Genomic DNA, 14458 nt, shown 5'->3' on the forward strand with positions numbered 1-14458 from the left:
GACCAGCATTTCAGCTTTTTTGAAGTTGTGTCTTTTGTACTTGTGGTGCATTTGTGAAATGTAGTTCAGGTTTGGTCACCTGATGGTCATGCTGATGACAGCTTTTCTAAATTTCATTCATGAGCTTGCAATGCATTTTTCATTGTATAGTGAAATGGGCCTTGTCAGCCATGCGCTACTCCCATGCTGTAGAAAATGAATTGTGAATTCAACCTATAAAAATTATACATAAACACTTAAAATGAAACAGTTCAACATTTTAGTTCAGATGAGCAAAAGCAATATTTTAATTTATTTCAAACTTTAAAAACACTAAACTTATGAACTTTTGCCCTGTTTTACTTTTTACAGTGCACTTATCATAGAACAAGTTCAAGCTCAGCCAGCCACATCCCACATTTCACTCAGACTCACTGTACAGAGTAAAAATGTGTCATGATTTCCAGCCCACATTGACCTAGACGTCTCATATCCTACATTTTTCTTGTGGATTATCTATTCCCATGATGTCCATATATGAAGTTGGCACACCAAAACAGTCATAGTTCATTTTTCCATGACCATTTATTAACACCTCTTTATGATACATGGCTGAGATATGTAAACAAGCTCTGTTCTGATTGGCTGTGCTGTATTGTGACTCATTCAAAAAGACGTTGGGGCTGAACTTCACCACGATTGGGCTAAACTGCTCTAGGCTGAGTATATTTACACGCTGTCTGGTTTTCTTGACATCACGAAAACAGTGAAATTAAAACAGGCTGTTATTACAGTTTTGTTGGCATACTTTGATTGTATGGGCTGGGGACACACTTGTACATTTTGAAACTTTAACAATATTTAAATATCAAACTCCTTTACTTACAAGAAGTGAGGAAAATTCAGTTTTCTATGATATTCAAAATTATCATCAATTTCCACTGGACATCCAACTAGTGTGAAATATGGAAGCGGCTTGTTCTAATGAGGCCTTTTTCTGCTCACCCTCTTCACTGGACATCCGTGGGGGTCTCTTTCTTTTGAGCAGTGATGGTAACTGGGTCACACAAAGAGTGTTTTTTTCTTGCACGACTGAAACCAGAGCTTAGCTGTCTGTAAGCAAGACAGGCATCAGATTTATCACCTACTCTGCATTCGTGGATTAATTTACGTGAAAGCCTAAAATATAAAATCAGACCTTAATATTTAGTTCTTTGTACTGAGAGTAACAAAGAAATTTCCTCATTTAAAAAGAAAGCTACTGTGCTAACAACATGTTCCCTGTTTTTGTATTATGGTCAATATAAATCAACCAAAATATAATACAACAAAATACCTGATATTGGTAATATTAATTATAATGTATGTTTACCTCAGCTCATGTCAGATTCAAATACAGGTTCCTATGGGAGCTGCTGTTGGTTACCATTAAATACTGCATTTGGGTGGACTTGCCTGGCGGGATGGAAAAGCAGAGACACTCTCTAGAGGACTGAACCCTCAGCCCACGGCCACACAGCAGATGGGATGAGTCTCGGATTAACACACTGCTGCTGTCCCCTCATCTGCCCTCTGCTGCGGGAAGCCAAAGGAACAAAAAGTAAGAAAAACTCTCTGGCTCTCAGATGCACCCATGCAGACAAGTCTAAAACAGACAGTGCTGCTGCTGAGGACCACCCTTTTGTATATTTAAAACAGTCAATCAGAAAAAAGACACGAAAGCCTTAACAGCTAAATATAATATAAAAATTTCCAGTATTCAGTGATGATATTGGATTTTGGGATGAGAATCCATGACTTTGAGACTTCTCCTTAATGCAAGTGTTTTATATCTAATCAGGCAGGGCAGGGCAGTTTATGAGTGTTTGCTTAGTTGCTTTGGTTAGTGTCAGTGACTCTTTTGGGAGCATCTTTTATTGGGAGGATAAAGTTATAAGTGGTTGGCTTTTTAACTGGAGGGCAGTGGCAGTAAAGGGCAGAAAAGTAAAGAATGGACAAATCAGTGACTAATAGATTGACTAATATACTTAAAGGTTTGTGTGTAATGTTCTTTTAAATGTATGCTTCCCCCATTATTTTCTGACAATGAAAAATAAGAAACCTGTAATGAATGGCTGTTTTGACTGGAAGTGAAAGCTCATGTATTCTCCCCTAAGCACTTTAGTTCCTCCTACCTTCAAGATACATCATTAGAAGCAGAGGTATCCTAGTCTTTAAACTGTTAAATCTCATTCTCAGGACTGTGGCACCACTGTAGACATGTTTAGACAGTAGGCATGTCATTTTGCCTGGAGTGCCCCTTTTACTTGCATTAGCTGAAGAACTGAATTGAACTGAATCAGAACTAAATTTCTTCAGTATAAAATAATTTCATATGTAAAATGGCAGTGATATAGGCCACAGATCAAACTGACCGTTCAAGGGTCAAGACTGAAAATCACATAACGCCTGGACTGCCTTTATATCTTCAGTGATAAAATTGTGTTGTGACATACTCATGACCTAAAGCTACTTCCGTGGAAGGTTCGAGTTTTGGAGAGCAGCAGCAATTTCCTAACAATACAGATACACAGATAAAGTGTTGTGAACTTCTGTATGAGCAGATTGTGATAAGTTGAGCAACTGAGTCACACCTATATATACACACTCTGGTTTGACTTGCAAATCTGCCTTTTCATTTCCAGCATTAATATTCAGCTTTCATCACAAGGGAAGCTGGTGTTTTGAATTCATTTGTGCTCTGCTCTGGCTGTGTACTTTTCCTGAATGATGCCTGTCTCGTTCTGAAATGGTTCAATAAGGGACAGACCTGCATGATATTTTACTATCATAAATGTTGAGCAAACCTTATGAAAAAGTGGAGATTTGTGGATTACCATGTCTTTGAAGAAGACTGGAATGCATGAGCTGTGGAAATATTTGAAATCATCTGCAGTCCAAACTAGAAATTGAGATCATGTTATGATGTTCCCAATAGCTTCCATTCATTGTCAGACATGTTAACAATCTGGCTTTATTGATAATAGAAAGAGCACAAAAAAAATTAAAGATCCAATATTCCAATGTACATTTTGTGTCCAAAAGTTTGTAGACACCCTTTTCATCCAATGTTTCAGCTGAAATCAAGGGTCTTCCTTTGTCGCAGTGATAGCCTCTACCCTTCTGGGAAGGCTTTACACTCGATGTTGGAACGTTGCTGTGAAGTCAAGTACTGACTTGATTAGTTCTGATTTACAAACACCACTCTAACTCATCCCAGAAATATTGAATGGAGCATCATCACCCCAGGGAACGCAAATATTACATATTAGTTCTGCTGCACTGTCCACTGTGCATTTATACCTCATTAGCTGATGTTTGGCATTGAGCATGGTGCACTTAGGCTTATGTGTAACAGTGTTTCTCTATAGAGATCTTACAAACAATGTGTGTGCAATTTAATGATTGTGCAGCAATGGGTGCACCTCAAAATAGCTGAACCTACTAATTAGAAGGGGTGTCTATGAATGTTTGAATGATGTACAAGCAATTGTGGAATGTGGAGGTAAATAAAACCCACAATGTACATTGAACTAGTAGTAAAAATAATTGTTTATTTTGTGTTTATAGTATTGTCATCATTTATTTTTAATACCAAATTCAGATGAAGAGAATTCATTGTTAAATTCATATTATAGGATTATATGCAGTAATCTAGCAGTCCAAGAGTGTAGAGTGACACACTCTACACTCACAAATCATATTGTTTTTGTTCTGCATAAAAATAAGATTATGCAACAAATTCAGATCATTGTAAAATACAATTGGAATCTTGTACTTCTTTATAATGAGATGCTCTTTGAGTGCTCTGTGCTCTTTTGTTTTCTTTTGAATCTTTCCAGAATTCATTTTCTTTAAGGCAATACGAATAACTAAATGGCAATATCCATCCTGTGAGTTTGCAGTGTGGGTGGGGACATGAGCCTGAGCCATGTATAATAGGTCACTGTTGGAAGTCGGTGTCAGATCATCATCTCTGCCGATCAAGCGAAGAAGTTTCCCTTTAAGGCTGAAATCGCAAATCTGCACTGCTAAGATGGCAAGTTTTTCTCTTTTCATCCAGTAAGACCAATGTTTATGATCATGTATTATACTGTATGTTTTCTCAAGCAGAAAAAGTAGACTAAAATTAGGCAAGTTATAGCAACATGCCTCCTAGTGAGTGAATGGTGTATGCAGACTTTGTAATATGTACAGTGGGGTTCAAAATATCTGAGACCACCAACGTCTGAGATTTTTTCACTTAAACCTGGAAGTAAAGTTTTATAAATTAAATAAAATAAATTAAATTATTAAATTAAATTATTAAATTAAATAAATTAGGATTCTACACTCTTACTAGGTTACTAGGCCTGGGTGCTGTCTAAAAATAATTGGTACAATATTTTCTAGTTATTTCTTCAAACATGTGTTCACAAGTTTCTTCTGGTGTAGGTTCATGATGACTTGCATGCTAACAGCACCCATTGCTGTTATGCTCTTATTGAATGTTTTCCATTGTTACAGCTGAGTCACTCTGGAAGTCAGTTATAGATACCTTTAGAAAACCATGTAACATTACATTTACAGAATTTTCATAATTTAACTCATCTGAGCCACTAGGACACTTAGCAAAATGCCAAGACTTTTCTGACACTGTATGTCAAACTCTGGGAAACTCTCAGCAGAGATGGGGGATGATATACTCTTTCATTGCCTAATGCCTTTTTAAGACACCATAATCAACTTAGGTTTTAAAAGTAATAGAGAATAAAACATTATGCGCACATATCATTTTTCATGATTTAGAAGGCCAAAACAGCAATTATCGCCTTTGAGGTATGGCCACCAGATTACTTGTCAATCAACGATGATATATGATTACATCACAAAGTAAATGTTAGGTCCTTTGTACAAAAAGGTAAGATATTTTTAGTTTCATCTCTTCCATTGAAGCATGTGTTCAGACAACTCTCTACTCATCAAAGGCTTGTTAATCAACTTGTCACTTTTCACACTGTCAGAGCAAAGGAGGAGCATACCAATTACAAGGATTCTAAAATCCATTCAAATATTTCAAAGATTCATGCAATTTGTTATGCTAATAATAATTTGTCATGAAAGATTTTGTATTAAAATAGAAAAAATGTACAATTAAGGCCGTTTCTCTAGTGGTCTCAGACCTCTGGACTCTAGTGTATATGATATAATGAGTCATTTGTCAAGTGTCAATATTTCAGTCATCTTACAGATTGCGTATCTGTGTGTGTGTGTGTGTGTGCATGTGTGTGTGACGCTTCAGGTGTTCGCTCATTTTCAAACAGGACTTGTTTTGCTATCTACACTTCTCTGTGTTGGTTGTACATTGGCAAGTAATGACCTAATTGAGTGAGTAATACATATCTACACACACACACACACACACACAGTTTTCAAACAGAGATCAGTCATTTGCTTACATTCAGCTTGATTATGTAATTATAGGTTGAATAGTTTGAAGCTGATTATGATGATGAATGTTACAATTTCATGTTGAAATCATCATAATTACTATACTACAATGAGTCAACTTGTACAATTGGCTACATGTGGTTGAGATATGAGGATATCATTTTTGTTTATAGAATAATATTTAAGGAAATGACCAGGACCCCCACATGACCACCCTACAGGCAGGTGGATCATTCTCAGTACTGCAGTCACAATGATGTGGTGGTGGTGGTGTGTTGTGCTGGTATGAGGGGATCAGACACAGCAGTGCTGCTGCAGTTTTAAAACCCCTCAGCATCACTGCTGTACTGCAATATAGTCCAGACTGTGCACCAATAGGCAAGCTATAGTCTCCGACTTTACATCTACAAAGTGGACAATCAAAGTAGTTGAGTCTAACAGAGTGGACAGTTAGTGGACACAGTGTTTAAAAACTACAGCAGCACTGCTGTGTCTGATCTGCTTATTTCAGCACAACACACACTAAAACACCACCAGCACAACAATGTCACTGCAGTGCTGAGAGTGACCCACCACCCAAATAATACCTGCTCTGTGGTGGTCTTGTGAGGGTCCGAGCCATTGTAGAACAGGGTAAAAAGGGGCTAACAAAGTCAATCTGCAATGGTAGAATTATAAAGTGCTCCTATATTGTAAGTGGAGCTGATAAAATGGACAGAGTGTAGACAGCACTGTACAAAAGTCCTAAGCACCTAAGTAAACTTTAACATCATTTGTAAAAAAAAAAACAAACAAAAAAACCACCACATCATTAGAATCAACACAAATACATACAGTAAAAAGTAACATGAATTTCTTGTTAAAAAAAGTACTTGATATCTTTTTAGTTAGAGGAGCATAGGTTTGGTTCCCAATTTCTCCTCTATGCCTGCACATGCACATGCTCCACAGGGACCTGTTAAAACTGATCTTCAGCATTTAGTAAGAAACAGAGGACGTATGTGTAGATTTTGCAGAGCACTCAATTGGCATTAATAAGGACATTGCCAGGGTATTATGATGTCCACCTAAAATAAAGCATGACCTATTTAAAAGATAATTATAATAAAATAAACATTAATTATTAATATAATATTGGTGACACTTCATTTTGAGTGGTCCTTTTAAGATTAAACAAACACTGAGAGTTAGGATTAGGTTTTGGGTTGAGGTTAAGGTTAGGGTTAGGATTAGGTGTTGGGTGAGGGTGGGTAAGGGTAGGTTTTGCTTAACCTCTTCAACTCCTTGAGACCACTGGTGGTTCCAAAACACACTTCATCATATTCTTCATAACTTTCATATTTCATAAGCAATGTTTAAAAGGTGGGTGTTGCATGAGAGCTGGAACTGTCTTCTTTCCAGTCAAATAGATGGGTAATGTCATTTTAAGCCCTTATGATAGAAGCTAAACTCACAATTTTTTTGTCTACTGAAAGTCGACCCATTTTTCCACAAATCTGGGCTATAAACTATAAACAGATGGCGTCTCTTCAGTGATCTACTCTGTAAAAATCATTTTTATAAAATAATGCAAAGAGTGTGAAAGATGTTTGCTTTCAGCAGTAAATAAGTAAGCATATAGCAATATGTGTGTGATCATAAAACACATTTTCTGTTAATCTGAGGGGAAACTTTTACAGATAAATAAATGAATAAAATCAAATAAAAATGTACATTTATTTCATGCAGTTACTGAACAATTTGCCTTATTTGGTCATGTAAGTTCAGAAGGAAACATCAAAATATACCCTGGAGAATAACAGGTTAATGGAAGTAAAATATTAACAACACATCTACTTAATGCAAGTAACATATCAACAGAACATCTACAAGATATTTCCTTCAGTGTATTCAGATGCTTCACTTCTGCTAATTCACTGATATATTGTTGAAGTGTTACTGATAATCTGTTAAAGGTTTATTAATCATCTACAAAGGATCACTCCAAATAAAGTGTTACCATGATATTAATACCAATCTGTGAGTTTCAACCCCAGTTCTAATGTACAGTATATTACATATCAGGTAACAAACAAGCTGCAATCATTTGGAATAACATCCAAATATAACTTTTTTGAGTTAGAACCTTTTAGAACTACCCTTGCTAGCTTTGATAGAGTAGATGTTCTTTTGATTTCGGTATTGATGTGTGGTATAATTGAACCAGAAGGTGTAAACAGGTCTCATGATGTTTTCTCCATGTTTTCTAACAAAAAGTGTCCTTGAGTGCTTCAGCTGTATAGTGCTGAATTAACTCCCACAGCGCTAAAATGCACTGGTCAATGGGCTCACCAGGAAGTTCAGCTCTTTGGCAAAAAATGGAGCTGATGCATAAATAATATCTCTGCATAAGCCACTAGAGAACATCCATAATGGTGTTATGTTTGCTGGAAAATATTTTCCACCATCTGCAGCCCAAACAGCAGAGTAGCTTGGGGCATTTGTAAGCAGCCATTAGTACTTCAGTTAGTCATTTGAAAACAGTGCCAGGGTTGAAGTACTCTGGAGCAACAATTTATTTTCCATATGACAACAATGTGAGAAGGAAAGCATTTGAGACATACAACATGCTAATGGGTGTGTGGTAACACTTAGTAACAACAAAGCTAGTTGATACTAAGAAAGTACAAATTGAACACTGAAGCAAGGATAATCACTGATATTGATCTACACAGCTTCACGACCACAAAAGCTGTTGAAACTTGTTTTACAATGAACTTTTTTCCTCTTTAAATGCTCTGAATTCATTATTCTACTACAGCAGCATTAAGGTCAAAAAGATGAATCGCACGTAGCATCTTTGTGGTTCTTGCCTGAACTGGGACACCATTCACAGTGAACATTTTTCTTTTTCCCAAAACTCCTTTCTGTGGCGTAGGAGATGTTGCAGTGAACTGGTTACATTAAGAAAGACACCTGTTGTTTTATTTAGGGGAGTGCAGGATAAAACCTAAAGCAGAGTACAACGTAACAGATTATTTATCCAGTCATATATATTCAAGTAGCACATGCTTAGGGTTATATTATCATAGCAATATGAACTGCAAATTTTCATAGCATTTTTTTTACAGACAATTCTCTAGATTTGCTCAAAATTATCATCATGAGTGTTTCTCTCTAACAGAGGTGTGTTTAAGTCCCATAATTCACAACTGTATTATTTCAATCATCCTCTTGGAGCTTGTTATATAGTATCACTTTAAAGCATCAAACAGCAAATATGAGGTTGGTTACCTTTTCTTTTTTGCCCTCTTACTGCCATACTGTATGTAGCTAGGACGTGGTCTGAGGAGTCACTGGGGGGTGCAGTAAGTGTATCCATTCCCACTTTTCACCAAACAAAAAAGTTTTCAGATTTGCAAATATGCTACAGCACATTGTAAAGATGTTGAGAGGAATTCTGAGTTACAGTTGCTAGGCTATGAAGGACCAACTGGGTGAACTAATTTGCTGCAGCACCACCCTGAGGAAGACCAGTGCTGCAAAGTTAAAGTAGAAGAATATTAGACAGAAGCTTGCCAATTGTAAAGTCCCCTAATTTGTATTTATGTGTCTATTTTTCCCTTACAAACAGCATAAGTTCATAATAAGTTTATTTTTTCTGAGACCTGAAATTTGATTTTGAGAACTCTGGGGATCCAAGATTAAGGAAGGAAACCAAATTGTGCCCCTTCTTTCAACTTTTTCGGACAGTATTTTCAGATTTTATTAGCATGCATAACTAAAAGTTAGTCATACTGTGTTCTAAACCACACAGATGTGTCTGCGCAACTTAAATTAAGATACAATTTGAAGGGTTTGAGTGTGTATGAAAAAAGTTGCGCTGACATAGTTGGTGTTTGTAAGTGATATTAGCTTTGTAGCTCCAGTTCTAAACGAAAGATGCATAATTTTGACATCATACACATTTTGGCTGATCGACTGCATTTGGGGAAAATCATGCAAATTTGATTTTTGGACAAACTATTCCTTTTAAAACTCCAGCAACACTGCTATGTGTGCTCCACTCTAAGCAGCACTCACGTACTAACATGCTACTACCAGGACAGTGTCACTGATGAGCTGAGATCGATCCACTAACCAAATAGTGCCTGCTTAGTGGTTTCCTCTGGGGTCCTGGCTATTGATAAGTTGGGTCAATGTGAGGTAACAAATTATGTACAGGAACAAATGGGCTGCAATATGTAATTTTAAAAGTATAAAATAAAATTCACTGAACCTGATAAAATGAACAGTAAGTGAGTGAGTGTGATTGTCATGTAAATAAATTTAAATTTTATTTTGTTGACATTTGCTGCCTTTCTTTATGGTCAACAATAAGTCTGCCAGTGTTTGACACAGCCTCTTTTCACTTTTTGTACTTGTTTTAATGCATACATTTTTATTTATTTGGGATGGAAAGCCCATTTATATAGATTTTTTATACATTTGTATTAATTTAACAGTGTTTACTTCAATTTAGCAGATCTATTACATCAACAGCATCTGTTATAATTACCCCACCTATACTTGTCATTGTGGAAAAAAACAGTCATTCCATGTGCTTCAGTATGAGGCCCAGTATAGACAAGTGGGCACAAAATCAGCATATACACCCACACTCACATTCCTTGTCAGCCTATAAATTGTCCATGTCTACCAGTGATCCACAATAATTATAAGGTCAAGATTTTCAAAAGTCAATTTGTCAAATCTTTGATACAGCTCAACAGGTGATGCTGAATATACACTTGATGTCATGAAGAGACTGCTGACTCTGGAGTAAAGACTGTCTGTGTCTGAAAAGGCAGAGAAGGAGCTTCAAAGAAGGCTTGATGAATCAGAGAAGAAGCAGACGGAACTGCAATCCAAACTGGCTGCCTCTGAGAGTGTTGTATTGGAGCTGAAAAGAACGAGCAAAGGTAATGCAGTTTCTACAGTAATATGAAGATTGTGTAAATTTTGCTGGTTCCTTTAAGTGAATTACTCTCATTTTTTCTGTTTTTGACTTTAGCTACTCCACAGGTGGCGTTCACTGCCGCATTAGGACAAGATCATATTGGTCCCTTTGATCATCACACTTCTTTGGTCTATCAAGATGTGATAACCAACATTGGTGGGGCTTATAATTCTCAAACAGGTCCTGAACAAAAGCACATTTCCTCAGAGAGTCACAAATTAGTTCAGTATAGGAGAACCAAATAAAGAAATTACACAGATTATCGTTTGTGACATTATTTTTCTGCTCACCTTTTTCATAAAGAAATGGATGTTTTATTGTTCTGTCTTTGTTTTTACATGCAGGTGTCTTCACTGCCCCAGTTAATGGTGTCTATACTTTTTTGATCTATTTCTTCACATGGAGTCGCAGTGAGTCAACATTGCTGCACATCTTCAAGAATACTGATCATCTAGTTGGATCGTTCGTTTATAAGTCTACACCAGAGCAGCCCATCAGAGGGGAAAGCAGCTCCAATGCAGTTACAGTGCAGCTGCAGAAATATGACAGAGTCCATGTGTTGCTCTATAGAAGAAGCAAGATCAATAATGGTCTTAGCAAACTATCAACATTCAGTGGAACTCTGCTTTTTTCTCTCGATTAATAAAAAAAGTAATGAGATTTGTTCCCAAATTATTGTCGCTCACCAGATCTCCATTTTGTGCTAATTAATCCTAGACTGGGTTACTGCCACACCATTCTTCCTTTGTTATGTTATACTTAACAATAATAAATGGTCTCACTGAATTTGCAAGTTGTCTTCAAAGTGCTGTTGTAGAACCAAATATGACAAACATATCAGTTTTCAAATGTTATCTCAACACTGTCAGAACCCGGAGCTATGGCAATACCATTTTTGTATTATTCTCCTAACTTGTATAAACATGCTCCAAGGATTTGACCCTTGAAATTACTATTTTTTTCAGTTGTGGAAGGATCTCAAGATGTTTTAAAGGCTTAACTCACACACCCATGTTACTGTTGATAGCTTGCATTAACCTTGGCGTGACTCTCCATGTTCCATTTGCACTAAACAAATTTAGGAGCAGTCAAAGGATCCTTGCTCGCATGAACACTGCTCATAGATTTAGTGTTCAAAGTATCTGCAATGTGTCCCGTGGACAGGTTGAAGCTGACCCAGCCCTGAGCCTTCAGCACTGTCATAGATACTAGAGGACATGTTCCTGCAGTTTATGAATGCAAGATTTCTACCACCAATGGAGATTTTGCCTTGACTTTGATTTTTTTTCTGAAAAATGTTAGTACAATAATTTGTTACAATAATTTTTTTTATTACAAGTTATATTATCAACAAAACATAACATGAATTTCATAACTTCTTAGTAATTGTCTCCCTTTTGGTTTAATGACAATGTACACCTGGCAGACTCTGATCGGTGATCACTAACAGTGACAAAAGCCCCCAATGAGCAGATCAAATCCACTTGAGAGGTGTTTGAACAAGAGTTTCAATGGAAGTCTAAAAAAATATCAGTGGCTTAAAAAGACAACTATATGTTTTCCAGGACCTCATTAATATTTCCAGGACATTTTAGCAATTTTCCTATGTCCCAGGTCATGTACCATGACTGGAAAACTACATTACCAATTTACCAGGATGTGTGGAGATCCTGATAATAGTGATGTATGACATCATGCAAATGACTTCATTTAGTAAAATATGCCTTTGACAGTGGATCTTGAGATTGTCGCTGGAGCTAGATAGGTCACTGTAGTCTGGAACAACCTTTTGGTTAATTAGAATGATGACCTAGAGGAGATGTGACATTCCTGACCCACAACTAGTCACCTAATGGCAGCTCCCACCACCACCGACACTAACAGAGGTCAAAGGCAGCCAGAATTTGCAGTATGGTTTTTGCTTTATTCACAATTATACATATTTTATAATTAAATGATCATATGTGTCAGTACATAAGCGCACACACTCTCTCACACATACACAAATCAGATCACAGTAGAGGAACATATTCAAAAATGATTTTGTCAGTCTGAAAGATATACGCTTGGCATTTTTTACTTATTCAGAACATTTTCATTACTGTGTCTTTCAGTGGGAAAATACTGAAATAAAAACTCATAGCAAAGAAATAATAATGTAGAAAAGAACAGAATACATAGTTTCCTCCTGAGAGCACTTTGACATCACAGAGTTTTAGAACTCAGATGTTTCTTTTCACCATATGGGCTTTGGATCCCGAGGTTCTCTCCTCAGAAAACTGCATGACGCCAATTCTGCATTACCTATAAAAATACATTTATTGGTATTTCAGTTCCAGAATCATGAAACATGAAACTAATGGCAGTACAATGCTATAATACTTTACCATGGCACAAGCCCAGAACTGCTGTAGACCAGCTTCATTAACATGACCAAATAAAGTAAAAAAACCCAAATGACTAAGGTTTACCATAATGTAAATCTTCTGGTCTGGTGACAGTAGTGATGTTTTGGGGTCCTTTACAGTCCAAGTCTCTGTGTAAATCAACACTTTTCCCCTTTTGTCATCTTGATTCAAGGGCAAACAGTTGACAATATGACATACTGTTATTTACCGTCTGTATCCAAAACAGTGAGAAGACTTTAATCTTGTGTTGCCTTTATATGTCTGACCAAGCTTGAACCACACATTGGAAATGAAGAGGCAGACTTAAAGGACGAAAAGGGTGTTTGAAGTGAGTCACATGTTCAGCACAACAGCATTTCAGAACATTGCGTATCCACCATGTCGAATCCTTGCTATGTCCCTATTCAGAATAAGCAAGTGGACGTGTAGTTGTTCAAATATCATTAGAACAAAGAAGCATTGCATACATGTTTACTTTTACATTCTCTGGTTAACACATGCACCACTGTTCATAACAATTTTGGGCAGAGGTCCTTTTCCAGGGGGGTTGATTCTTGCCATGTTTGTTCCAAAACTCTACACATGAAGTCCATAGCAGTGACTTGGATTTGCTTCTTGTGCTTTTATGGCTGGGCAGATCCTTTGGGAATCTTTTTTTTTTTCAGATAACTGTTGGAAAGATCCTTTTGAAATGACTGGATAAAGCATTCAGCTACGTTCCAAATAGTATTGCCCTATTAACATGTCCCCTTTAGGATCTTCATCTGGTTTCCATTCATTAGAATATTTCTGTGGGGCTACCAAAGTTTGTTTTGTTATGTTTTTTTTCTGCTTCATATGAAATGCATAATAGTGATCAACCACATTACGCTGTCCGTCTGGCATCATGCTTCACATTTTTTCTTCTCATTTTCACTTTGTTAGGTTGCGTGGTTGCTGTAGCTGATGTATGTCTGTTTGGGGCTGAGTCCTGAAAGAGAGAACACAACATGGCCTATAACAGGGCTCTCCAAGTACTGGCGTCAAATGACCTGACACATATTTACAATTCATCCTGAAATCCAAACTTGTTTTTCTACAGCTAAATATTAGAATCGCATGGATAGATATCCACTATGGCTGGTTACTCACTATAAGTGATGCAAAATCAACTTAAGCTGAAGCTAATGGCAAAAACAGAGTGCTGCACTCAAGAGGAACCATTCAAATGAAAACCTGACACAGCGTGAGTGCTGCACATTGCCGGGGCAAGCACGTAGTTCAACCTTGACAAAATGAGCTATTATCCTAATTTGGGCCAAAAGTTCAACAAGACTTCGTAGATCCATTCATGACATGATGGCAGATACAGCATGTCAGAATTAACAAACAAATAGAATTTAATGATGGCTAACTGCTCTACTTTGTAAACACTCCACTTGGTGAATAACTTCACTAATGTTCAGCCAGAGTGCTACTGCTACCACAATAAGAATTCCAAAAAAATAATCTGCTGTAATATGTAACTTTGTTTGATTGAACTCAACACTAAAATATTTATCATAAAAAGGACAGTTCCTATCCTAAAATACAATCGGTGAGCCACGTTCAGTGGCTCCAAGTACTTCCCCAGGTATATCGATGA

General features: G+C 36.9%; 1 protein-coding gene across 1 annotated transcript in view; it reads right to left on the minus strand.

The window, feature by feature from the left end:
* Positions 1-12329: 12329 nt before the first annotated feature.
* The window catches only part of LOC108436286 (metabotropic glutamate receptor 4), a 214149-nt gene continuing 212020 nt past the window's right edge, over positions 12330-14458 (minus strand). The window contains exon 11 of the mRNA XM_037535159.1: positions 12330-13804. Coding sequence (XP_037391056.1) covers positions 13755-13804 — 50 coding nt within the window. The 3' untranslated portion in view covers positions 12330-13754. The remainder of the gene's footprint in view (positions 13805-14458) is intronic.

Source organism: Pygocentrus nattereri, chromosome 26 (genome assembly GCF_015220715.1).
Source record: "Pygocentrus nattereri isolate fPygNat1 chromosome 26, fPygNat1.pri, whole genome shotgun sequence".
In the NCBI taxonomy this organism is placed as follows: Eukaryota; Metazoa; Chordata; class Actinopteri; order Characiformes; family Serrasalmidae; genus Pygocentrus; species Pygocentrus nattereri.